This window comes from Rhinolophus sinicus, chromosome 3, assembly GCF_057876585.1.
Source record: "Rhinolophus sinicus isolate RSI-liver-muscle chromosome 3, RSI-T2T, whole genome shotgun sequence".
NCBI classification, from domain to species: Eukaryota; Metazoa; Chordata; class Mammalia; order Chiroptera; family Rhinolophidae; genus Rhinolophus; species Rhinolophus sinicus.
In genome coordinates this window covers 172925289-172951017 of record NC_142503.1, presented here as the reverse complement: position 1 = coordinate 172951017, position 25729 = coordinate 172925289, and the positions used below count along the sequence as shown (strand labels likewise).

Sequence of the window (25729 nt, the reverse complement as noted above, 5' to 3'; positions counted from 1 at the left end):
TTCATATCCATGGTTATACCTTTTCTTTTTTTTTTTTTTAAAGATTTTATTGGAGAAGGGGAATAGGACTTTATTAGGGAACAGTGTGTAGTTCCAGGACTTTTCTTTTTCCAAGTCAAGTTGTTGTCCTTTCCTTTTTAGTTGTGGAGGGCGCAGCCCAGCTCCCATTGTTAGTTGCAGGGGGTGCAGCCCACCATCCAGATCTTCGGGAGTCAATCTGGCAACCTTGTGGTTGAGAGGACACGCTCCAACCAACTGAGCCATCCACGCTCCAACCAACTGAGCCATCCGGGAGGCAGCTCAGCTCAAGGTGCCATGTTCAACCTTAGTTGCAGGGGGCAGAGCCCACCATCCCTTGTGGGACTCGAGGAGTCAAACCAGCAACCTTGTGGTTGAGAGCCCACTGGCCCACATGGGAATTGAACCAGAAGTCTTCGGAGTTAGGAGCACAGAGCTCTAGCCACCTGAGCCACCACGCTGGCCCCCATGGTTATGTCTTAAGAGTAAATAATCTATGGTAGCTCTGTTCTCAAGAATTGCTTCTCTGACCTGTCCTAACTCCTGCCCCAATGGTGTGGATGGCCTGTGAAGTAGCATTTAGGACCTTTGCCATGGAGTAGGCTATTTGGCCAATCTCTACATTTAGGGCAATACTTACAGCTGGTACTACAAAAAGAGAATGATACATACTCAGCTGTGCTGAATAGATGTACATCACTCTTATAGCTGGAATCTAGAGCAAGTTCCCTGGGTGTCTAACCTGATGAGATTTTTGAGGTAAAAAGACAGTTAACCTCCCAAGAGAGTAAGGTTCTCCGGTGCAGTAAACTGGAACATAAGAGTAAACAGTCTTTCCACAAATGAGAAACCATCCAGCAGGTAATTTGACATGTGCCTTAGCATAACTCACAGAAGTAGCAGAGCTGCAGTTTAAACTGATATCGGCTGAAAGATTAAAACATTGGTTAGAACAACTGGTGAATTTGACACATTTTTCTGCTGGGGTCACAGTTGTTACTTGTAAATGAAACATGCTCCTGTCTTTTAGGGAACTAATGGGTCCCCTATATTTAAGTGACTGCTGAATCTTTCCCAAGCTAACAACATAGGAGATAACAGAATTGAGGTTAGAATCTAAAGGTATGGGCAGCAGTTAGAGCCAGGGCTTCAAGGTCTTTTAATACAACTTTTCTAGAGTCCTTTTTAAGTTTAATTTGTTTATTTTACATTTCCTCTAAGGTATAGACCAATGATAAGGAACAGGCTGAGTAAAATGAGCCCAAATCTGGGGGCTGTCTTTATCTTTACAACAGGCAGTCTTCAGAGGAAAAGGGTCCAGGGTGAGCAGTTGAGACAGAATAAATGGCTTCTATATTAATCAGGAAATTAACAGGCTTACCTGCCAGTTCAGGGTCACCCGCAGTTTTACCCCTGTAATGAGAATACCTTGGGAGCCACTGGGAACTTCAGGCCCAACAGTGATTACAGCCATTTTTGGGGAGAAGTTGGTCCCTGCTCCCTTCAGAACGGGGCAATTCCTCCTCCAGTGCCCTTTAGTTTGTACAGGGGGCACGGCTGCTTTGGAAGATTAGGACACTCCTTATTTCAGTGCTCTGGGTTTCCATATCCAAAGCAGGCTCCTTTATCTGGTGTTTTTTCCTCTGGGGCTTTTGGAGTGCCCTGAGGTGGTTTCAGCCCCGGGTTATTTATAACTGTGGCCAAAAGTCTGGCCTGTCTCTGGTCTTATCCTCGGGTCTCACTGTTCCTTAATTTCTCATTTTTTTCTGTCTCGGTTCTTAAAGACATTTAAACAAATTCCTGGCCTTCTTTAGGATCTGAGCCTCTTTATCAGGAATGTAACAGTGGGCTAGAACCATTAGAATATCCTGCCAGTTAGGGGAAAACATTAGGCTTATAATTTCCTAAGTGATAAGGGCACTAAGCACATCTTTTATTTTGATATTTGTTTTTTGACCCCAGTTCCTGACACAGAGTTCCTAAATCCCTTGGAATTTCCTGGGTGATAGCAGTGTCCTTTGTTCTAATGAGGCAACTCTAGGCGGACTCCTGGATGGCTCCTGGATGAGGGCTGGTCACCAGAAAGACCAAGACATGATTAGAAACTTAGAATTTCAGCCCCGCTCCCCATTCTCCAGAGAAAAAATGGAGTTAATGATGGATCATGCCTACGTGATGAAACCTCCATAGAATCCCAAAAGTACGGGGTCTGGAGACCTTCCAGGTAGGTGAACACATCCAGGTACCGGGAGGGTGATGCAAACCAACGTCACTGGACAGAAGCTCCTGTGCTGGGGACCCCCCTAAACCTCACCCACCTCTTCATTTGGCTGTTAATCTGTATCTATTATCATATTCTTTATTATGTAACAAACTGGCAAACTTAAGTATTTCCCTGAATTCTGTGAGGTGTTCTAGCTAATAATCTAATCCAAGGGGGAGATCATGGGAACCTCTGATTTGTAGCCAAGTAGAGGGCAGTCTTGTAGGATTGAGCCCTTAATCTGTAGGATCTCAAGGTATCTCCAGGAAGATAGTGTCAGAATTGAGTTAAGTTGTAGAACACCTACCCAGCTGGTGTCACAGAGAATTACGCTTGGTGTGGGGAAAGAAAAACCCACACATTTGGTGTCAGAAGTATTGTACGTGTGGTAGCAATGTGATAGTAAAGGAGAAACACAGGAGGAAGACTAAGTTTTTTTCTAAAAGTTGTTTATATATAATGTAATACCTAAAGCAACCACTAAAAAAGCTATATAAAGATACACTCACGAACACTATATAGATAAATCAAAATGGAATTCTAAACAAGGAAAGATAAAATGTATTATACTTTTCATGCAAAGTAAATTAATTTATTGATCAATTTCACTAAATTGCAACAAGTTTTACAAGTTTTCGTTTATTTTTTTTAAAAATTGAGGTATAATTGGCAATACTTATCTTTTTAAAAGCCTATTTGGGATTTCCTTTGATTTATATGGGCCTTTACTTTTCCTCTCCAATGGGTATGTGGCCCTATATAGAAGGAGACATAGTCTCAGTTAAAACACCAGCAATCATTAATGCTATATAATAAAAAAATGAATAGAATAACAATTACAATATTAGATACTATTTTTAGAACAAACTTTTAATCCATAAGTGTAAGCAGATACTAAAAAGTTCTATAGAAAGATTTTAAGAATCCAGCATGGGCCATAAAAAATTAAAACTTAACTGAATTCTTTGATTAGATTTTTTCTTATTATTCATATTCATAGACACTCAGGTTCCAAGAAGAACTTCACAATAGAAATAATTACCCATCTTATCAAAGGTAAGTCAGATTAATCCTACGTACTTCCACCACGGTGCTCAATTCATTGAAATGTATTTCCTGGTTCTTGTAGCCAAAACACTTTAGAAAGTATAACAAAGACTATCTAGTTGTTCACATAATCATTCTTTCTCTACTAGGCATACTGATAACGTTAAGATGATGCTGTGATCTGACAGAGCAAACTGGTTATAGAGATTTTGGAATTCTATTACCACTATTTATCCCTAATAATTTAATATTTAAAAAATTAAGTACATTTAGTTGTCTTTGTTTCTATGACTCTATAGTTATGAAGCTTCTGAACCTGACGAAGTTCTTAATCTTTTTTGTGCCACAGACCCTTTGTAAGTCTGGTAAGTCTAATGGACCCCTTATTACAATGTTTTAAAATGAATAAAATACATAGGATTAAAGAAAAACAACTAAATGAAACTACAGTCACCAAAATATATTTTAAATATTATAGTAATATGTGTCTCTAGTGACACATTAAATAACAAGATCTAGTAGTGGGTTTAATAATTATTACAATTTTGAAGTACTAATGAGTGAAAATATTTTGAGAGAACTAACAATTGTGAAATGAAAATATCTGTGGTTTCTATCAGTGACAAAAATCACAAGTATACTAATACTAATTGGTTTTTTGCCCATGTTTGTAATCAAAATAAATGTTAAATTTCAATTAGAAGTTAATAAAACTAAAGATGAAACTGCTTTTTACCCATGGAGCCCAGGTTAAAAACTCTAGGACTAGAGGTTTCCTCTAAACGTTGACAGTGTTTATTTCTGAGTGGTGGAAATATGAGTGGTTTAAATTTTTCTTCTTTTCTGTATTTTTCAAATTTTCCACAATAAGCAAACATCTTTTATAAAGCACATCATATGATATGTACCATGAGAGGGGTGTATTGGTTGGTAAGATTCAGAGTACAGAAACTGGAAATACAAAGCAATTATTGAAGAAATCCCTTTAGGAAAAAAAAATGGAAACAAAATCGTGGCTATAGATGGAGAAACTGAACCTGACTTTCATCAGAAACTTAAAGCTGGTGAGACCATTAGACCATTTATCTTTAAACATAAAGGGATCAATTAATACATGTTCCCTCAGGGCTGAAGTATCATAACTCTTAACAGGCCACACAGACACTCTTGGGCCACATTTGAAGGAGAAGGAGGGAAACCACAGGCCACAATTACTCACAAGTTTAATTTTATTATCCATACTTTCTGCGTTTTCCACTCTTGCTTACCTCCCAGTTAGGACTTGTCTACCTGTTCAATGCTCCACGCTGTGGTTTGGAAGAGAGAATTACCAGGCAGTGAAATTCAAACTTCCTAACAGGCCCTACAACTCTCAGGAATCTGACCCCTACCTACCTCCCCAACTTCCAACTGCGTTCCCTATGCGTCAGCTTCTCTGACCTTTTGATTCCTCCAATAAGCCAACTTTGTTCCAGCCTCTGGGTCTTTGCTTTTCCTGATCTTCTTTCCTGGCAAATTCCTCCTCCAGAGTTCCCCCAGACCAATCTGGCTCCTCATCCTTGTATCTCGAGAGGCTTTCCTGAATACCCTGTTGAAAAGTCCCCAAGCCATCCCTGCTGGTCATCTTATTGCCAACAGCACTCTCTGAAATTACTTCTATATTTTTTCTCTTACTAGGAAGGAAGCTACTTGAAGACAAGGACCTTGTCAATATTGTTCACCGCTGTATACTCAGCGCCTGAAACTTCCTGGCCCAGAAATGAATGGATGGATGAGAATGAGCTGTCTCCTTGGGGCGTATTCTGCCTTAGAAATACAAATCAGTTTATCGAGCAAAAGCGCGTTAATAGCGGTTTTTATCTGTCCGCTGAGTTGTTAGTCCCCTACGAGTCTCTGGAGTAGATAATCCTAGAATTCCAGCCGAGCAGGAGTACGAAAAACTTAACCTCCAAAACAGCCCCTTGGGCTCTCGGCGCAGAACTGAGGCTGCGCAGAGCTTGGGAAAGGGCGTGGCCAACCCCGCTCTCCGGAAGTGGGTCCAGAGCGGGCGGCTAGAGCGGCGGGGCCGCTGAGTGGGACGGGCCGGCCATGGAAGACGAGCAGAGCTTCTCGGATATCTGCGGCGGCCGCCTGGCCCTGCAGCGGCGCTACTACTCCCCATCCTGCCGGGAGTTCTGCCTCAGCTCCCCTCGGCTCTCGTTGCGCTCACTCACCGTTGTCACCAGCACCGTGTGGTTAGCGGCCTACGGACTCTTCACTGTCTGCGAGGTAATGGAGCGTGGCGCCCTCCCTTGGTTAGAGTCGGGGACTCAGGTTTAGAAGGATCTTTAGGGTCCTCGGATCAATCCCGGACCTCTCGCCGACCCTCCTACAGTCGTAGGGCCCGGGGGCGGGAACTCGCTTGTTCTGGAGTCTCCATTCGGCTGCTGGACAGCTCTTTTCATTACGTTCAGTGGAGTTGGTACTCCTGTGCTTTATCCCTCTCATCGTCGCTGCTCTGCTCTCTGGTTTCACGCGGCATACATCGAGTCCTTGCACGACAGCCTAAAACTTTAACTTCCATGTGCTTTATGTAGTACATGCTTATAGTATTCATTTCCAAGGGTTTAGAGAACTGTTAAGTGGATCGTCTTCATCCATGACTTCCACACCTCAGAGGAATCACTGAGAACAATACCTTAAGTACATAGAGTCTTCCAGAAAGTGTCTTTGCCTCCACTGTGTGTGTGTGTGTAGCTTGTGTATATATACACACACGTTATTTAAGAGCTTGATAGTTCTTCCTAACCTAATCTCTGTTTTTACATGGCAATCTAACCCCACCTGCTCACAACCGCTTTCCCAACTTCAAGAACTTTCTAAAGAATTATGAAGTTTCAGAGATGGGTAGTTTCTATGCTCAATTTACAGACTCATGCCTATTTTTTGAGCCTGTTTTTTAATCTCTAAAATGGAATTAATATCTGTCATACCAGCTTCACCGTATTGTGAGGGTCACACGCAGTAGTTTTGTGATAGCCCTCAAATAAAAGGAATCGTCCTAATTGCCCTTTTCACGATGAGTTTAGTTTTGTATGTAGTGTCCTGAATTGAATATAATATTCCAGGCGTGATCTGATCAGTTTTAAGTGCAGCTGGGCTATTTATTTCTGTAATTTTATTTTATTTTATTTTATTGGGGAAGGGGAACAGGACTTTATTGGGGAGCAGTGTGTACTTCCAGGACTTTTTTCCAAGTCAAGTTGTTGTCCTGTCAGTCTTAATTGTGGAGGGTGCCGTTCAGCTTCAAGTTGTTGTCCTTTCAGTCTTAGTTGTGGAGGGCGCAGCTCAGCTCCAGGTCCAGTTGCTGTTGCTAGTTGTGGGGGGCGCAGCCCACCATCCCTTGTGGGAGTCGAACTGGCAACCTTGTGGTTGAGAGGATGCGCTCCATCCAACTGAGCCATTCGGGAGCTCAGCGGCAGCTCAGCTCAAGGTGCCGTGTTCGCAGCCTTCGGAGTTAGGAGCATGGAGCTCTAACCGCCTGAGCCACCAGGCCGGCCCATATTTCTGTAATTTGATAGCGCTTCCTTGACTGCATCCATTAACTTTTTTTTGCCATCAGAGCATATTTCACAGCATGGAATTTAGCATAGATATATGCATAATTAAGACTGCCCTAATTTATACCAAACTGCATCTAAAAGTTTGTTCATAAGTCAGTTGAAATGGTTAATTTGCCAGGACAGTCCTTCCCCCTCCCCAAAAAAGATTTAATTCATAATATAGTTGAATTTTAATACTAGCCTGGCCATGTGGTCATGTGAGAAAGAGGGAACAGATATTAAATGCCCACTGAGTGCCAGCTGCTTTACTGAATGTCTCTTTTCAACCTTAGAAGAAAACCAGGGCTCAGAAAGCAGAATAACTTATCTAAAATCACAAAGCTAGTAAATGGCATACCTGGCCTTCAAACCCTGGCCTGTCTGACTCTGAAACCCTTTCGTTTCCACTAAACTATGATGTCTCCTCCTTGGGGAGGGTTTGCTTAAGCAAAACTTTTAGATAGAGAAGTTTATTTTTAAGCTAGTTCCCTTTTGTACTTGTCTCTTTAATCCTGGTCTATACTACCACTTCCCCCCCATCAAGTAGTACCCAGGACTCAGTAACCGCATCTTCTTTTTAAACTCCACTGCAACACTCCTTAAGAGCTATGTGTACCAAAATTTCTTATTTTTCTTCCTAGTCAAAACTATTCATCAGGGTAATGAATCTCAGGAGTGAGAAGAATTATGACGGAATTCCTTAAAACATGGCTTAACTTCAACCTAACTGAATATTGAATTGTTAAACAGAAAAATGAAGTAGAAAAAAATGTAGGTAATAATGAAGTTTTAGATAAGGATTGCCTTCTTGAAAAGCTGATATGGATCAAATTCCCTAAGGATTTTCTGCTCTTCATCCCTTCTTTCCTTCCAGTTTTTGAATTCACATTTCTATTAAAATTCCAAGTTTTTCCCTTATTTATTCCAGGCTGGAATGTTCTCCCCCTTCCCTTTTCTCAACTAAGTATATGTATCAATAACCACCACCTCCTCTTCACCAATTAAATCCTGCTTCCTTGGAAATCTTCATGGGACATTCTTGTGTGCTTTAATCCCCTCCCCCGCCACAATCCTATTTTATACTTGTAGTCAGTATCATAATATTCATAAAAAATATTTTATCTATGAATTAATCTTGCCTCTAATAAATCTGTAAGGGCCAGTACTAAATTTTATTTCTTTCAATTCTTCTGTAATTATAGCGTTAGTGCAAACTCTGTACAAGACACTGTGCTAGGTATTAGGCATTTAATTAACTCAAAGTAGATATTTCTGGAACATCAGACACCCAGCACATAGATTTCTCCATTCTCCAATTGTTAATCAACAAATAATTATCTAGCATAAAGGTCAGCAAACTTTTTCTTTAAAAGGCCAAATAGTAACTATTTTAGGCTTTATAGATCTGTCTAATATTCTTCTATTTCTTTTTCTTTATTTTTTTTTAAACAATCCTTTAAAAAATGTAAAACCCATTCTTAGCTCAAGGTGGACCAGACAAAAATAGACCACAGGCCCAAACAGTTTGCAGACCCCTGATCTAACACTCTAGATCCTTGTTAAGAAGAAGTAGAAAGAAGTAGAAAGAAAACCAGAGCTGGTCAGTAAAGTGGTAAAAACAGATTTTATTCAGAAACTATTGCAATAGGAGAAAAGAGACCTTTGTATAGAACTGGGCTCAATTCTGAATATAGCATGAACAAGTGGTAATTTATAACCTAGGAGCAGGGTGGGGGTCAGTGGATAGAAAATTACTAAAAGGAAACATTAGGGGGAAAGAGGGATTCTCACTAAATTGACAGGATTCTTGCTGAATGCAGGCCAGGGTGATCAGATACCAACGGTGGGGGTTCTCTCTAAATTGACTTAGGAAGATCCTTGCTACAATTGGGCAGCGCAGACCCAACAAGGATGGACACCAAGGCGGAGGGCTTAGAAGACCTTGAGTAGAGTTAGGTCAAGGAGGGCATCTTGTCAGTACTGAAGAATAATAAGACACTAATGCCTTCAAGGAGTGACAGTCATAAATTACTGAATCTCTTGATTCTAGTAATTCTATATAATAGCTCTTTAGAAAAAAGAAAACAATGCCACATGAAAGAAACACATCAACAGAAAAACACATTTCAACTTCAGAAATGGCAATAGGTTATAGGAAGTGGAGGAAGCATATTATTTATACTTCTCTCTGTAGGTATACTTTGTATGTGTTGTGGAGCCTATGTTCTTTAGGATGGGTAAAAGGGCACAAAATGCAAATATAAGAAAATTGCTTCTGTTGTGGCCTGAGAAGGGATGTAAACCTTATTTGATTGACTATTTGGAATTATCAAAATTTTCTATTAAAACATCATCTGGATAAAAAAAAAAAAAAAAGAAAAGAAATGGCAATAGGTTGTAAATGTGTCTTAGAATCACAGGAATAAATACCATTTGTGAGCCCTTAACACATCAGTTAGTCCTATCAGCTAATCAGTCAGCCATAATACATCAGTTTGTCACAACCCAAAATAACTAAAAGAGCCCTAAATGATAATATCTTTATTATTTAACAAAACAAGAAGTCAGGAGGTAGGAAGGCTCAAAAGGGCATAAGCTCAGTAGATTTTGTTTCTTTTCCTCTTGGTGTACTTTACTTGTCCTCAGCCTAACTTTCTTTCCCCATGGTCTGACAGAGTCCATAGTAGCTCCAGGTATTAAAACCTCAGAATGAAGGGACCTATCTCATTTTCCTTTGATCCTTTTTAAGATGGACTTAGTTTTGAAGGAGCCCCTCCAGCCGACCTCCCCTCACATCTCATTGGCCAGAGTTATGTCATGTGACCATCTCTAAACCAATCATTGGCAGGAGTGGGAACCAGTCATGATTCACTCTATTAGGAAGGTGGAGGGGTTGTTAGGTTGTTGAGTAGTATCTATTACAACTGTGCTAAGCATTTTATTATTGTTCAGTCTATGATTTTGCACTATATATTCTGCTGAGGGAGTGTTTAGAGGAAAAGGTCTGAGTCCTTAAGTTTCAATTTTGGAAGAAAAATCTCTGAGTAATGGGATGGTGAATATTTTGCTGATGGAGGTTGTCTTCCCCAGACCTTATTTGTTGTCTAGATGTATTTCATCAGATGCTTATATAAAAGTGATTTCCTCTATGCATGTTCTTCTCATCTGTTCAACTCACAGCAGAACAAAGGTTTTTTTCCTAGAGCTGATTATTAAACAGCAGACGTGTGCAGAGGACCACTTGGTAATCTTACCGCCTGTCTGGCTCTCTCTTCAGAACAGCATGGTCCTCTCTGCTGCCATCTTCATCACCCTCTTAGGGCTGCTTGGATACCTCCATTTTGTGAAGATTGATCAGGAGACTCTGTTAATCATTGATTCCCTTGGCATCCAGATGACTTCATCCTATGCCTCTGGCAAAGAAAGTACCACCTTCATTGAGATGGGCAAGGTGAAAGATGTTATTATTAATGAGGCTATTTACATGGTAAGTATTTAAGTGATAAATATTACAGGCCTCTTTGGAGGAGGGAGCCCACGGAGTGTGCCTGGGTCTAAATGTCTTAAAGCCTAAAGTATTTGATGTCACAGAATTAAACTTGAGGACTCTCTGTTCCAGTACTTGTAGTGTTTCCTTTTTGGCTGGCGGGTTTATAAACCATAAAAGTGAAATTTATACTGAAAAGATATGTCCCTTTATTTTTAAAGAGACACAGCAGTTTTTCATGGATAGGGAGTCAGCATTTCAACTTTATTTTCTGGCCCAGCTTCAGAATCATCTCTGGTTGTTGCTGTTGCTGTTATTTTTTCTTTTTTCATTTAAACAATGAGAATATACCTCTCCCTCACTTCAAAAGCTATCAGGTGTTCTACTACTCAGAGAACCATTTATGAAACAGTTTTGAGTCTTCCCTTAAAGAAAAAGAAAACAAAATAAGTTTCACTTAGATCTCTGCTGTCTGGTTTATTTTCTTACAGCAGAAGGTGATTTACTACCTCTGCATTTTATTGAAGGATCCAGTGGAACCACATGAAATATCCCAAGTAGTACCTGTCTTCCAGGTGAGCTCAGAACACTTTGCTCAAGTTTCTTCTCCAAAGAAATCCTCTACCTTTCCCTCCTTGCTGCGTATCCACTGCTACTTACGTTCAGTAGGAATGTAAATTTTTGTGGTCAGGAGTATTTGAGGATACCTGAAAGCTATTTTTAGTGAGAATTAGGATTTAGTTATTTCAGCTGGGAGGGAACTCGCTCTGTCTAGCCATCCCTGTGCTCTTCACATTATCTTTTCAGTTCTCTCAAGCCTCAGCACCATGCAGGCTTGAGTCGGGTGCCCACTTCTGTTCTGCTTGCAGCAGGCCCAGTGCCAAGGCAGCTTCCTGACGTGTCAACTTGTTCGAGGTAGAAATGTTATTAGAATTAGTTATTTCAGAAGCTCCTTTCTGAGACAACTATAGGCTTTCAGAAATACTATAAGTTTATACAAATTTTAGAGGAAAAATATATAGCAACTCCTGCTTATAAATCACCATTCATCTACTTTGAATGTGTTAGTCTATCAATATATGCTTTTACATAGATGTTACTGATCTACACATACTGTTATATACTGTTTTGTATCTTGCTTTTTAAATTTAACATGCATATTTACATGCATTTACAAAGGCCTTTATACTTACTATTTTAGGTAGTAATTATATCATCATGTTGAATATTAGTTTATTTAGCTGCTCTGTTTCTAGCTTTTGAAATCACATCCAGGTTTTTTGTTTTGCTCTTACAAAAAACAAAACAAAAAAACCCACTTATACAAACATGATTAGAATAAATTACTTTATAGGCGTATAAAGTAATTTATGTATGCAGTTAACTCTGCCTCACTGCCCTTTTTCACAAAGGACATAAGGCAGCTAAGCTAAAATTCTTTTGCATTATAGTTCAAAATTATTTTATTAAAGCTTATGAGTAGTTCCATAGATTTTTTTTTTTTACAGTATTTGAGATTTGGCTCTAGAAATTGGACAACTTTACCATACTTTGGAGAATTTGTGCTTGTTTTTCTACAGTCTTGGCTAACAGTGGGTTTAGCTATTTTTTAGTTTAGTATGTAGGTAAAGGAATTTAGTTATTAAATTTGTATCTGTTTAAATGACAGAGACTTTTCATTTTTCCTTGTTATTTACCTATTAGTATTTCCTCTTGTTTTAAACTATCCATATTTCCTCTATTAGTCAAGTAGAATCTAGATATTGAGTATGCATTTGTAACAATGTATATATTTTGGTAGCAAACTTATTAAATATGCTTTCCATATATATTTTTCCCTTTCTGTGGCTTTTAATTTTGGTTGTATTATATTTCATTATACAAAATATTTTTAAATATTTACATATTAAACTGCCCTTCTTGTGTCTGAGGACTGTCTCACTTTGTGACACTTCCCTAGAGGGTATGTCCTTATTATTCCTCTTGCTTGCTCTTAGACAGAGATCATGAAATTTAGGCAGATTAAAAACTCTTTGGAGCTCCTGCTTTGCACAGTTCACAGGCTGGGCTATGGGCCTAGTTAGGGATTCCTTCCAACAAGGTTTTGTGAGGCCCGAACTTCTGCCTTTCTGAGTCCATACCTGTGCCATGTAGACCACTTGGTGTGGGTGAGAGATTGAGGTTGCACATCATGTAGACCACTTGGTGTGGGTGAGAGATTGAGGTTGCACATGAATGCAGCACTACTAAGCACTCTCTTACATTCATCTTGACTACGCATTTCTCCCCTTTGGAATTCAGAGTGCGAAGCCCCGGCTGGACTGCTTGATTGAAGTGTACAGAAGCTGCCAGGAGATCCTGGCACACCAGAAAGCCACATCCACAAGCCCATGAGTCCCAGCATTCAGAAGGCCAGTATTGTCTCCCGTGGGAAATGACTCCTAAGCCCTGGGGGCTGATGTGTTTTCTGTATTCTAAACCATGTGGACAGTCCTAAACCATGTGGTCAGTCCTAGAAACCTGGATGGATGCAGTGGATCTCAGAGCCGTGAACAGGTGACTGGAAACTCATTGTGTGACGTGAGCAAAGTATTGCTGTGTATGTCATGCTCCCCTTGTAAGGTTTTGCCTACTTTACCAACTGAGGGGAGACCTTAAGAAACGATATGTCAAAAGTTATGTCAACAAAGAACACTCTGTGAAATTCCTAAGCACATTCAAGTTTACTTTTTGTTGAAATTTGTGGAGCAAGACAATGAGACACTGACATCAGATCTCTTGAGAAAGACGATTTCCCACTGCTGTATAAAAGTTAAGAAATAAAGTCAAGCCTTTCAGGTACTGGTTAGCAGGAAGAAATTTCCTACAAAAGACACTGTCCACTTAGCTCCTGTATCCGTACAGGGCTAATTTATGATAACTCTCTTATTAGGTTGGTGCAAAAGTATTTGCGAGGGTCGCCAGTTAGCTTAGTTGGTTAGAGCCTGGTGCTAATAACACCAAGGTTGCCGGTTCAATCCCCATATGGGCCACTGAGCTGCGTGCTCCTTAAAAAAAAAAAAGTAATTGTGATTTGAAAGGTTAAAAATTGCAAAAACTGCAATTACTTTTGCACCAACCTAATAATAAATCTTCACAATAAAAACATACACAATAATTGCCTTGTTCACAGACAGATGCTTTTTATTGACACACATAAATGTGGCCTGTCAGTCACGGCTGTGAAACACATTAATACTCTTCTGTTACTCAGCATTGTCTATGGTTTCAAAAACTCCTTTTGCCAAGAGGGATGAGACAAAAGGCCTGACAGAAATTCAGCTTGGGTTTCTAAACATGTTAAAGAAGGATAAACACACCAACTTTTGGAACCTTTGTTTGTAAGGCAGTTTCTTCTGTATAAAATTCACAAACTAAGGGAGGATTCCTGAAGGGTTGGAAAGGAGACAGGGTGGGAGAAATAGCTCGATCCCCAAATTCAGTATGAACACAGCTCCATTCTTGCTTCCTTTGTGTTTGGGATCCTGATTTTTTTTGAACTCCCAGGTAGATAATATCCTCATTGGCCTTCGAGACATGTCAGATATTACAAAACCAGAATTGTAATTTCTGCCTTTTACACCAGCTCTGGAGAGGGGTTTTTCAGGAGCCTGTGGTACATGTGACATGTCGACTTGTTCGAGGTAGAAATGTCCCAGCTAGATCCCAATTCCTGGGGGAAAGGCAGGAACAGAAATGGGAGATGGCTGTAAAATTGCCAGTCTTGCAAAGTCAAGTTCATTGAAAAGAGGCAGACACTCTGATGTGCTTCTTTTTTCCATCATGCTTGTCAGTTTAAAGGATGAGCGAGGAGACGCTTACAGCAGCTGAGGTGTTCACAGAAACTAGTTGCAGCCTTGCAGTTGTATAGTGTGCAACATACACACTTTGTTGTCTTGCAGTTGTGTAGTGTGCAACATACATACTTTGTCGGGGTTCAAGGCTAGGGTCTTGGATGCAACTGCTAAACCCATACAGTTTTCAGCACTTTATTGACAGATGGTAAGACTGCCGTTAGAGCTGTGAAATAAAACTCAGTTTGTCCAATATTGGAAAATCAGAGTACAAATAATCTCTTTCGTCTTGTTTTCTGTTAAGGGAGGGTGGAAACAGATCATCTGTGCACTCCACAGAAGGTCTCAGTTGGGGCTGTGGGAATACTGGTGTTAGGAAGGCAAAAGGTGAAAGAGACGTTCAGTTTCTTTCAGCTTATGCTCTTAAGCTAGGACAGATATCACACAGGGTATGTGCCCCCGTCCTCAAACTAGTTCCCAGCGGAAGTTCGCCAGAAGTCTTCAGGAGCAAATCTAGGCCCATGAGCCCAGAGGGGTCTTCTGTTTCTGACTCATCCTTGGTGGCCTCACAGAGCAGCAAAACGCAGAGTGCATTTGCTTGGCCTTGCAAAGAGTGAGGAAACAAGTGACGACTACCTTATCCTACAGTAGTGAGCACAGCCCTCACTGAGCCTTGTCCAGTCATTAAAATGAGACAGAGAGGTCAGGTTGGGCCTACCTGCCTGCCCTTGCTTGCACTCAGTGGGCTTACAGTCCAGTGTGAGGGAGAACAGCTTCAATCTCAGCGTGGAGAGCTTTTCCTGCAAAGACAGGAGCTGCTGCCCCAAAGGGGCACTGCAAACACCTCTTTTGCAGTAGGGGAAGGGGAAACATGAGCCTTCCTTTTTCTCTAGCCCTGTCAACACCTTTCCCATCTGGGAAAGGACGTCTAGTTTTAGTGAGTTCTAGGCTTTTGTCAGAGTTCAGGTGAATTGGAAATTTTAGTCCTATCCTATGCAGGAATGTTGGGAAAAGTTCAAGTATAAATCCCCACATAAGGACGGTATACAATATAAAAACTATTAGCGTCCCTGAGAGTATCAGTGGGGAAAGCCCTGACGCCCTCAGTGCCAGTAACAGTAGACATCCATCCCTGTCTGTCTAGAAGCAGGCAGCATCCAGAGCTCAGTGTTCTTGTAAAAAAATAAAAATAAAAAAGTGGTTTTTAAATTGGGTCTGGATTTTTAAAAGTTGGGCCCTGAAACATTATAAAGCACCTAGAAAGTAAAGGCTTCATGGACACTGAAATACACATTTCACAGAACAAACCGGGGTGGAGGCTGGGCGGAGGGCTGTTAGACCCATCACAGTAGTACCACGCCCCAGGATACATATCTGCAATCCCAGAGGCACCAGGTGGTGGCGGGGAAAGGGCGGGGGAGGAGAAATATTCACAGCAACGTTGGCCCCTTGGCGGCACATGGAACAGAAGCAAAAAACTGTCGTCCATCCTGTTCCCATGGCTTGCAGGCAGCAGGCAGGTTGGTGGGTGGGTTCACAGTTGCAGAGCAATGGTTCATGTAGCTGGCCATGATGAAAGTAGCCTCTGCAATCTTGAGACGACAGAGAAACAAAGGAATTGAAGTAGACTTGGCCTGAATCCTGGCTTTCACTTACTAGCTGTTATACTGAGTACATAACCTCCCTGGACTTCAGTTTCTTTGTTTCTTAAATACCCACCTGGAAGAAAATGCCCAAAGGGGATCATTATTACTGTGAGGTTCAGGGGCCCAGTGAAATGGGTGCCTGTTGGTCTGGAGGTCCTCTGAGATGCACTGTACCCTCCTGAGAATAGGAGGGGTCGACATTCTACTTTGGTTAACTCCAAGCTAGGGAAGGGGGCCTCCCTGGAAGAAGGGGTCTGTATAGCCTCTCACTTGGCAGGGGTGATATTAAAAGGAGAAGGTTTGGCAAACTCCAACTTTAGGCTTAAAACAACAGTGTTTCCAGTTACTCTCAGAAGGGAGTCAGGAGCTATACATCAGGACTTAGGTCTCCAAGTCTTCGTAGTATTTTTGCTAGTAACATTACTGAATAGGAATAAAGCCCTTAAAGCAAAAGAGGTCTTTGGATGGTCTTCAGGACCACAAGGAAGGGGGAGCAGGTGCAGACTGTCCCACTTTACGACTAGTGTTGGGACAGCAGAACCCAGGATAAGGTGAGAGCATCCTGAGGCGGAAGCTGCCCTGGCACTGGGCCTGCTGCAAGCAGAACAGAAGTGGGCACCCGACTCAAGCCTGTATGGTGCTGAGGCTTGAGAGATCTGAAAAGATAATGTGAAGAGCGCAGGGACGGCTAGACCAGAGCGAGTTCCCTCCCAGCCAGCCGCTCACCTACAGCTCAGCAGTGACTACTGAGGTGCAACTCCACCTGGATCCTTTGGAGTACTGAATGAAGAGGACAAGGCCAAAAGTTTCATTTGGAGCAGGGCCCTTCTAGAACAATGTCATCACTCCAGCTTCCTTTCTAAGCTCCCAGCCCACCTCTTCATACCAGATCAGAGTAAAATGTTTTAGCAGCTCTCAGACCCACCTCGGGAACAGCCATCCGGAAGATCAGCTTCTCACTGTGGCCTTTTCCAGAGCTCTGGTCTGGAATGGTTCTAATCACAAGCATGAAGTCATCGTGGCAGCCACCAAAGGTCATCAGTGAAGAGTAGGGGTAAGTGACGTGCACTTGCTGTGAGAAAGAGCCAATCAGTTGTGGGGAAACCTACCTGTCTCCTGAGCGAGGAACCAGCATCCCCTGTCTCTTCTAAGCACATGTGGCTTCAACCAAGAAGGGAGAACTCGAAGTGGTCATAACCTGGAGATCTACGTCTTCAATGTCTGCAATCTGTGTCTAGACTAGAGAGCAGCAGTGCTTGGGCAGGAAGTGGGGGGAGGGGGACCATGGTCACTTAGCTCAGGCGGCTGCTGAGTCCAGAGAGAAGAACAGACCGTTCAGGAGGAGGGGGTCAGGGAGCCAGCCCCCATCCTTCCATACCATGGTGGTGTGGTCCAGGATGCTGACGCCATCCTCATTCACAGCAATCCACACCAGAGTGCTCTCCTTGGAAGACAGCTGTACAGGCTGGGGAAACAGCAAAATCGCATCAGACATATCCACAACTAGGGATTCTGAACTATGAGATCCTTCTGAGGAAGAAGACACATCCGGGGATCTGCCAAGCAGTGATTCCCAACCTTTTTCTCATCTTGGAAAACATAAAAGGTGATATTTGTCCAGCATGCTGGAGTAAACAGACAGGAAGCATCTGGCCTTGGAGCTCTGGCTACCTACTAACAATCCCCAGGTGAGGCGTTCACTTTCTTGCAGTACCTACGTATCACCCTTCCTGCCACAGCACACTGGTTGGGAAGCTCTGTGCTATACAGAGGCTGCTCTGTCATGGGCATGGAGAACAGGCTGTTTTCTCCTAGTTCTCAGAAACTGACAGCGTTCCACCCAGTCTCGCCCAGCTGAGGTGCAATTGCTTCAACCAATTTCCTAGGGACAGTACAAGAGGAAAGCAAGAATGCAATCTTACAGGCTTTAGACCCTGCTCGTGAGAAAAGTAACTATTTGGTGGACAATTCCTAGAATGACTAATGTTCACTGCCAGGGCTGCAGTAGGGCAATCCAGATTTCCTGTCTCCTACCCAAATAGCTGGGGAGAGACAGACGTCACCTTTTCAGAAGCTTTCCCCAACTTCCTAGACCAAGTGGACCCCCTCTTATGTGCCTTTATAATTAATTGACCCTATCTGTTTTTCAGGGGTAGCACTGAGGAAGAAGTCAATAAAGGAAAGATGAGGGTCACCCAGAAATAAACTTGGCCCCAAAGCAATGAATAACTGCTCTGGATCATGGAAATGGGAGTAGGCCAGAAATGGATGGAGACAGCGACCCCTGGTGGTTTCTAGTGCAGGCGGGCGCTGCAGCCTGGACCAGCTCAAAAAAAAAAACGGCAAGAGGGGCACGATAGCTCCAGGAGACAGGGCATTCCTGAGGGCGCGGTAACCACTCCTTCCACTGGAAACCACCTGCATTTACCTGAGCAGCAAAGAGCTTAGCACCAAAGAAGGGCCACTTCCGGGCCACCGTCAGGAAGATGCGGATGCACTCAGGAGGGGAGCAGCCCTGCAGTGCTGCCCATTTTGTGGTCAGCTGGTCTGCCAGGTGCCTGATTTGGACAGATGGAGAGAAATGGTGCCAGTGAAGTGCCAACAGGTTTTCATCACAGCTCTGAGGCCCTCCCTTATTTTGCAGCCCATGCCTCCCCACAGCGATGCCCCACGAGACCTTGCAACCTACCTCAGCTGTTCAGCGGGTGCCCCGTGTCTGTAGCGCCTTGGGTAGAACCTGTCCAGGACCTGTTGTAGGTGATGCTGCGCCTTGGAAGGGGGTGTACCCCCAGGGTTTGGTGGGATGGGCCTCTCCAAGTCCCCATACTCTACCTATGGTAGAAGCACATGGACATGGAGGGACAAGTCAAGAATCTGGACATGGTAGGGGTGGCGGTGGGGACAGGCTGTTGAGAGAGGTGAAAAAAAACCATTACTCCATTACTTTATTGGTGAGGTGTGAATGGATGTGAAAAAACACTTCTTGTGAACAGACCCTTCATCTCTAATTTCACATACACTAGAGAAACAACCTTGGGGCCCTAGAATATTAGAGATTATCTAGACCAATTTTCATTTTGCAGCTCAGGTTAAGTGCTTTATCCAAAGACATAGTTAATGAGTGGCGGACAAAGGAAAGCAATGTAGAAATTCCAGCTTCCAATCCAAAAATATGGGATACAGGGTTGAAGATACTATAGATCCTAGAGTACAGCAGGTCCACGAATAACGTTTAGTTCTGTCATTTTGTTATAATGTTGCTTTGCTGAAAGTCGCAGAACCTACTGACAGCATTGAGGACTGATTTACTCTAGCGCAGAGTGTTTCAAATGGGGCCTTTGATGTCGGACACTTGGCTCAAATCCCAGCTCTGCCACTGACCAACTTTGTAACCCTGATCAAGTTACTTAAACTCTATGAGCTTCAATTCCTCATCTATTATGTGGGGATGAGAACTTAATGGGATAATACACATAAAATATTTAGCGTAGAGCCCTCTATAGACGATTCAATAAATGTTTATTAAAGATCAACTGTTATGATTTCCCCTTCCTCTCCAGCACGTAGAACCAGACTCTTTCTTATGGGAACCATTAGGTATCCCAGATGCCTTTGGCAAGATGGCCTCCTAAAGCTAACAGGAGGAAGAGTCAAAGTTTGATTCTTTTCCTAATTCTAACGTTTGACAGCTGTAAGTACAGATCTTATCACATATATTGTGTGATGTACATTATTTAAAAATCATACTTAGTACAACCCCGTCGGGGCGGCAGGGAGGTATTTTTGTTTTCAGGTACAATAATGGAAACTAAAGCACAGACAAGGAAAGTGACTTGGCCTAGATCTCATAACGGGAAGGTGGCTACAACTCAAACCCAGAACTGATTGCACATCCAGAGTTCCGCACGTAGCCTGTATCAACAATGAGGAGCTCTGCTGGGTAAGGAGTCAGCTTCTCTCCACAGCAGGGACAGCAAAGCCACCCTCTCCTTTGGTACCAGAGGATCTACACAATCTTGTGTTTCACGCTGTGTGGTGCCTTCTATCTTGGAGTCCAAAGATGGTGTCCGAACCCTCCTGATCTCAAACAGAACCTTACCTGGGCCATTAGGGCTGCCATCTCAAGAGCCAGTTCCTTGTTGACAGGAAACCTCCCTGCCACTATCTCTCCACTAGTTTGGAAGGCAAGCAACAGCCGCTCTCGCTCCGTCTCCCCTTTGACTTGACTCCGAAAGTACAGCCTAGAGGGAAGAGTGTGAGAAGCCAGGTCAGCTGGGATCCCAAGTGGATGAAGCCATCTCTGCATCTGTTTATTTTGATTTCCAAGGAAAGAAACAACTCTTTATGCCATCTGTGAGCTTATGTTCAATTGCCTCCAGAAAAATTTAACCAAGCAAGACATAGAGCAGACACAGGGCCATCAGATCTTATAGCAACAGTAGCACGTGGTTAATTCTGGATATATGTTAGACTTCCTGGATTTGGTGAAGGGAATCGGGTACCAGGAATCACACCTTATTAGGGAACTGGATGAGTAAAGATTCCAAGACACTAATGGAAATTATTTGCCTGGAGACATGTCTGGGATGGAATTTTCTTACTCAAATTGGTAAAAAGTCAGGATGTCTACCTCTGTATTTCCTGGAATTGGTATAGGAATAATTTATTCTTTAGCCTTAAATATCCAGTGCTCATACATTTCACTCTCCTAATGTAACACATGAAGCCATCTCATGAAGTTGGTTTGTTTTCTTGGCAGGTGTGTGTGTGTGTGTGTGTGTGTGTGTGTGTGTGTGTGTGTGTGTGTGCGTGCACACACAGTATAGGGACTGAGAGCCTGAGCTGTGCAGGGCCTCAGAGGATCAAATAGGCCCCCAGCTAATGACCACCATGTAGTATTATATCTGTGGGGCCCCTGCCTGTGCAGCACAAGCCATTTAGTGGGGGACGTGAGGAGCTGACACCCAGTGGCAGTCCTCATGCTTGGTCCCTCCCTTGGGCAGGACTCAGCACCTGTTTTTGTACATCAGCTTCAGAACACGTGTGCCACCCTCAGACTTTCCGGAGTAAAGCTCCTTCAGGGCCTGTTCCCACTTGGAGATGGCGTCACAGACCTTGAAGAGGCAAAAGAGAAAGTCAGAAAAGCCCCTGATGTGGGGAACCCAAGGTGCCTGCAACGTCCTCATGGACAGAGAGGTGTAGCCCTGGGCATGGCGTGGGCAGCAAAGTGAAGCTGCCCGCACGGCCTTAACATCTGAGGGGGCCTCCCAGAGGCAAGGAGGCCCCCGTCAAAACCCCTGGCCTCCTATCACCAGCTCCATTTCTATTCTACCGACAGCCATCCTTCTCTTCGGTAAATATACCCAGAGGCCTACTAGGTAACAAAGTCTTACAGATACCTGGACGTTCACAAAGAAGGTATTGTGGCAGAGTTTTTCCAGGCAATGGTAAAACACTACAGAAGCCTTTGTCCTGTTGCCATAAAGAAAGCAGACACTGGACCCAAAACACTCATACTCACCAAGTGCTGTAGCACATGTCCACACCTACTAATGCCCCATGGCTCTAATCTCAGACCACAATACAAGATAGGTTTTAAATCCTATTTGAGGGCCTTTAATACGGAAGTACCATAAGGATCTACCTCCTTAAAATGTGGTAGAACCTAGAAGCATCACTTAGGCCCTGGCAGACAGGGTAAGAGTGAGGTGCCAGTAGGTGACGTGACATACGGCGGGTCCAGGCATACAGTTGTCAGCCCATGTACATGTATATGTCACTGGCAGCAGGCTCGGTTGGGGCTGCTGCTGAGAAATTCCTCCCTGTCCTCTCTACACCAGCTGACAAGCAGCTTTTCCCCTGGATGCTGCACAGCCACTGAGGGGAGGGAGGGATACAGAGATCTCTCCAGCGACAAGGACACAAACATCTTTTCTCTGCCTGTAATTTTAGGATGACACAGAAATGCTTGCCCAGGGGGAGCACCTTGGGCTCAGCACCAAACAGGCTGCAAAACAGCCAGGTACCCCCCACAAGATGGGTTTTTCCCCATCACCAAAACTCCGCTGGCTTAGAAGGGAGACCATCACCTTGACACTCCCCTGAAGGCAGTGTTCCAGATCCCTGCCAGAAGGATCGTCCGTGAAGAGGGCAAAGCCAGAGTGGGATGACTTTCTCATGCCTGTCTCCTGGTTCAGCCGCTGGAGGAACTCATCAACTGTGGAGGAGCCGTCAAAACCGACCACCTGTAGGGGAGAGGTGGTAGTCCCAGAGGGGGTTTCCTGAGAAGAGCCTACTAGGGCTAGCAGAGGGGTCTGTGTCCAGGAGGTGCACAGGCTTGGCTGCGAGGAGCAAGAGCAAATGCAAGAGCCAAAGAAAGATTCCGTATTCACCTGCAGAGGGTGCGTGCGTAAGGGACGAGCTTCCCTGTGGAAACTGGAATGGGACACAAGCTCTGTTTCTCCTGTACTGTCACCCTTTTGGAGGAAGTCTTTTTGTGCCACTTTCTTGGTCAGTGTCTTAGCTTCCCAGTTCACACAGTAGGTTCAAAAGATCTACTTCCAGGACATCAAATAGTGGAGCCCTTTTGCAATTCAAGCTCCTTTCTCCCTCTACGCTAACACTAACCACCCCCAACTCCCACTCCCAAATCCAGACCTGTCCTTTTGCTGGTTTGCTGTTAAGAATCTGCCAAGCCGAAGGAGGCTTAGCACCCACCTGGCCCTAAGGTAATATAAGAATACTCAGGACAGGGCGCACACCCACCTCCTCACCTGGTAAGTCCCATTGGCGAAGTGCACGGGGATGCTGAAGGGCAAGGAGTGGTGGAAGGGGTTCCGCAGCAAGATGGACACCACTTCCATGCGTGACGGCCTGGCTTCCCGCTCCCCAGTCTGCAGGGTCCGCTCCACTGCCCGCTGGCAGTAGGTGGCATACTGACCAGTTTCATTTCTAAAAAGATAGGTGAAGAAAGAAGGGAATAGAACCCACTCTTCCCTGCCACCTTGACACCCTGACTCCCTACCCAGACCTGGCCAGGACCAAGTCTGCAGATGGGGCAGGCTGTGAAAAAAGCCCTGAAGACTGGCCTGGGGTGTTCACTTGCCATTCAGGGCCTATATGAACACGGCAACATAGAATGAAAATTTGGGGGCAATGTAGCTTCACATGAGCCCCCACAAAACATCCACGCATGCCCAGATCTCCACATGCCCATTTGTGTACACGGCAATGGGTGAAGTCTCCACGACCACTGAGCAAATCTCAGAGGGGAGGGGAGGGGGTGAGCTGATCCATCCTCGTCTCCCCTGCAGTTCTCTCAATCATGCCACAGCCAGGGGAGTGACAGTGGCAGAGGAAATGGCACTCACCTCGGGTCTGCATGGCGTTGGAGTTGCTGTTTGACATACCAGAGGAAGTGGTGCTGAGGCAGGAAAAGTGGGGCACACAGAGCCAGGAGCTGCCAGCACTGCCAGGGGACACAGGCAGCATGGGGTGAGTGCTGGGTCTGCAGTGCTGCCGGCCCTCACAGTCCTGAGCTACAGGGCCTTCAGCACTCTCTCCAAACCGGAGCCCCCAACTTCTCTGGGTACTAGGACGGCCAACTTGGTCAGGCTTTGCCCAGAATAACAATGCCACAATCTGACTGTACATAGACATCCAGAAGGGGCAAAGAGAGGGCAGCAGCTGTGAGCACTGAGGCTGCCCACTGGCCACCAGCTCAGAGGGTATCTGCCCAGTCACCACCTTCTACGTTTCCCACCTTCTGGGCAGCCCTTACCAAGGGCTCCTGTCAGCTGATCCAGCCCGGGGATGCCCACCTGCATGAGGGAGTACTTCTGAGGTGGGCGGCAGCTGGTCTGCTTCATGAGCTGGCAGTAGATCTCGCTCTGCAGCTCAGGGTGGACCAGGCAGACCTGCAGGGCCGTCTGGGCCAAGGACACGTGGTAGTCCACCGAGGCGGCCTCCACGGGCACATTGATGAAGAGCTGGCAGGACTGGCAGGGAAATGAGAGTGGGCACAGGCAGCCCAACAGCCCCTCGATGAGCGCCCTCTGGGACAGTGGCTAGACTGGGCTGCCCCCCAGGGCTCGAGGGAGTCTCCAGTTCAGCGCAGACGGCCCTTCTAAGAGGGAGCATTGTTGCTGCTTGAGAGAGAGCATCTGTGCGGGCTGAGCAGGCTACTTTGGATTGAATCTTTCCTTCTTTAAATGTTTCCATTACATAAGCAAGGCATATTCATTTTTTAAAAATATAGAATATTCAGACGGGCACAAAGAACATTCTAAAATAGGTCAGAATCTCACAGGTCCAGAAGCAACATAAATCTGGCCTTTCCTGCTGTGCCATGCAGGTGTAGGGGAGCTCCTCCAGGGGGAGTTTCACCGGCACCTCGCAGGGCTGTGAACAAAGTCCCAGGGCTTCCGGCCTCCCGCCACACAGGATGTGGTGGGGACGTTGTGGGACTCTTTTCCTTCCTCTGCAGAGCCCTCTGTGGGCTACCCCCGAGCTGCATGGGTCTCCCCCACTTGAGGATCACAATAGTGGGCAGAGCTGCTAAAAGGAGAGCCTGGGCACATGGCAAGGGAACCCGCCACCAGTGGGTGGGCCTGCGCTCTGCTCCCACTTTACCTTGAAGAGCTTGAGGGCCTCCGTCTGCAGGGCCTCAGAGGGCAGGGTGGTGAGGGAGGTGTACAGCCCATCTTTGCTATAACACAGCATGGGGTGCTTCCAGAGCGGGGAATCTGCCCAAAGCACAGCAGCGGAGAGCAGCAGCAGTTACCACTGATGAGGGAACTCGCCTCCACCCTCACCCCCACTCCCACTTAGATCTGTGGGGAACACAAGGGTTTACCTGTCTGGGACACATGGGTTGAGCTGGGTTTCATAAACCCAGAGTGGGGGTTATGCAGCCGTGCACTGCATTTAGCACACTCACAGCATGGCTTACGGGAAGGTGGCTACTGCTTTGCTAGTGTGGCTGCAACAGGAGTGAGTGTGTGAGGTTGTGGGCATCTGAATGCACGCATGTGTGTCAGGGAAAGCCCTCTCCCTGAAGTGTCAGGTCTGGATGGAGGAGTGTGTATCAGCCGGAAATAGACAAGCCGTGGAGCAGCAGGAAAGGAGTATGGTGGTATGTGTGCTGTTAGTGCCTCTGGGTCCTAAGAATCAGCAGCAAAATAAAGACCCCCAAACATCGCAGGCTTTGTGGTTAGCCTGGTCCCAATTTAGGCTTCACTTGCTGATTAACAAATCCTAACTATAGATTAACTAGCTACCTCCTTTCCTCAGGCCTCTGCCCAGCCAGCAAAGCTGCAGGTTAATCAAAGTAAAACATTGACCCAGGCCACTGAAAAGTCTGCTTCCCAGATAAACTCCCCTACATAAAGTGGGTACCTCAGTATTTTCACCAGCGACAGGGGCCCTGGAGCTTGGGGTGGGAATACCCTTCTGTAGCTTTGACTGTGTTAAAACAGCTTCGGGGTACAGTAGTGCTTTCTTTGGGTTCTTGACCAATAATTACCCAGCCGCCACACTCTAACCCGGGCCATGATGACCACCCTTGCCTTACCTGGGTCTCCCTCACCATCCATCAGTTTTCCAATGAGCTGCTCATAGGCAGTGCCCACCTTAGCACTGCTGCCACCTGCAGCCACCGTGAGGTGGTAAAGCCACGTCTCCTGAAAGAAGATGGAAAGCCATCTGATGGAACTGGGCTGGGAAGAATGGAGGCAAGAGCTCCTAGGAGGCTTCCTTGAAGGGGCCAAGCCCAGGGTAGGTGGGGTTCAGCTGGTTTGGCTAGCACCAGCCAAGGCCACCAATCTCTAAAAGGAAAGACTCGGGATCAGGTGAGC

At 44.8% G+C, this 25729-nt stretch overlaps 2 protein-coding genes across 6 annotated transcripts in view; one reads left to right on the top strand and one right to left on the bottom strand.

The window, feature by feature from the left end:
- The first annotated feature begins 4562 nt into the window (after nucleotides 1-4562).
- On the top strand, nucleotides 4563-13237 carry PIGH (phosphatidylinositol glycan anchor biosynthesis class H). Of its 4 annotated transcripts, none has more exons than XR_016020898.1 (4): nucleotides 4563-5596; nucleotides 10187-10396; nucleotides 10888-12577; nucleotides 12621-12726. XR_016020898.1 is itself a non-coding variant. In XM_019733340.3 (4 exons), exons 1-4 carry the CDS (start codon nucleotides 5417-5419, stop codon nucleotides 12788-12790), a joined length of 531 nt encoding a protein of 176 aa, XP_019588899.1. In that variant the 5' UTR covers nucleotides 4568-5416; the 3' UTR covers nucleotides 12791-13237. The 4 variants fall into 4 exon arrangements, 3 of the variants coding, with proteins under 3 accessions (XP_019588899.1, XP_019588898.1, XP_019588896.1); XM_019733340.3 differs by having other exon boundaries at nucleotides 4568-5596; nucleotides 10924-10971; nucleotides 12698-13237; XM_019733339.3 differs by having other exon boundaries at nucleotides 4571-5596; nucleotides 10891-10971; nucleotides 12698-13237.
- Nucleotides 13238-13553: 316 nt separating this feature from the next.
- PLEKHH1 (pleckstrin homology, MyTH4 and FERM domain containing H1) overlaps nucleotides 13554-25729 on the bottom strand; it is a 49980-nt gene continuing 37804 nt past the window's right edge. For both annotated transcript variants that reach the window (XM_019733623.3, XM_074327312.2), the window contains 13 exons: nucleotides 25447-25555; nucleotides 24507-24619; nucleotides 23696-23872; nucleotides 23246-23343; nucleotides 22649-22826; nucleotides 21965-22120; nucleotides 20889-20989; nucleotides 19975-20116; nucleotides 18565-18707; nucleotides 18304-18433; nucleotides 17254-17340; nucleotides 16801-16947; nucleotides 13554-15821 (listed from right to left, as the gene is read on the bottom strand). In XM_019733623.3, coding sequence (XP_019589182.3) covers nucleotides 15660-15821; nucleotides 16801-16947; nucleotides 17254-17340; nucleotides 18304-18433; nucleotides 18565-18707; nucleotides 19975-20116; nucleotides 20889-20989; nucleotides 21965-22120; nucleotides 22649-22826; nucleotides 23246-23343; nucleotides 23696-23872; nucleotides 24507-24619; nucleotides 25447-25555 — 1743 coding nt within the window. In that variant the 3' untranslated portion in view covers nucleotides 13554-15659. The remainder of the gene's footprint in view (nucleotides 15822-16800; nucleotides 16948-17253; nucleotides 17341-18303; nucleotides 18434-18564; nucleotides 18708-19974; nucleotides 20117-20888; nucleotides 20990-21964; nucleotides 22121-22648; nucleotides 22827-23245; nucleotides 23344-23695; nucleotides 23873-24506; nucleotides 24620-25446; nucleotides 25556-25729) is intronic.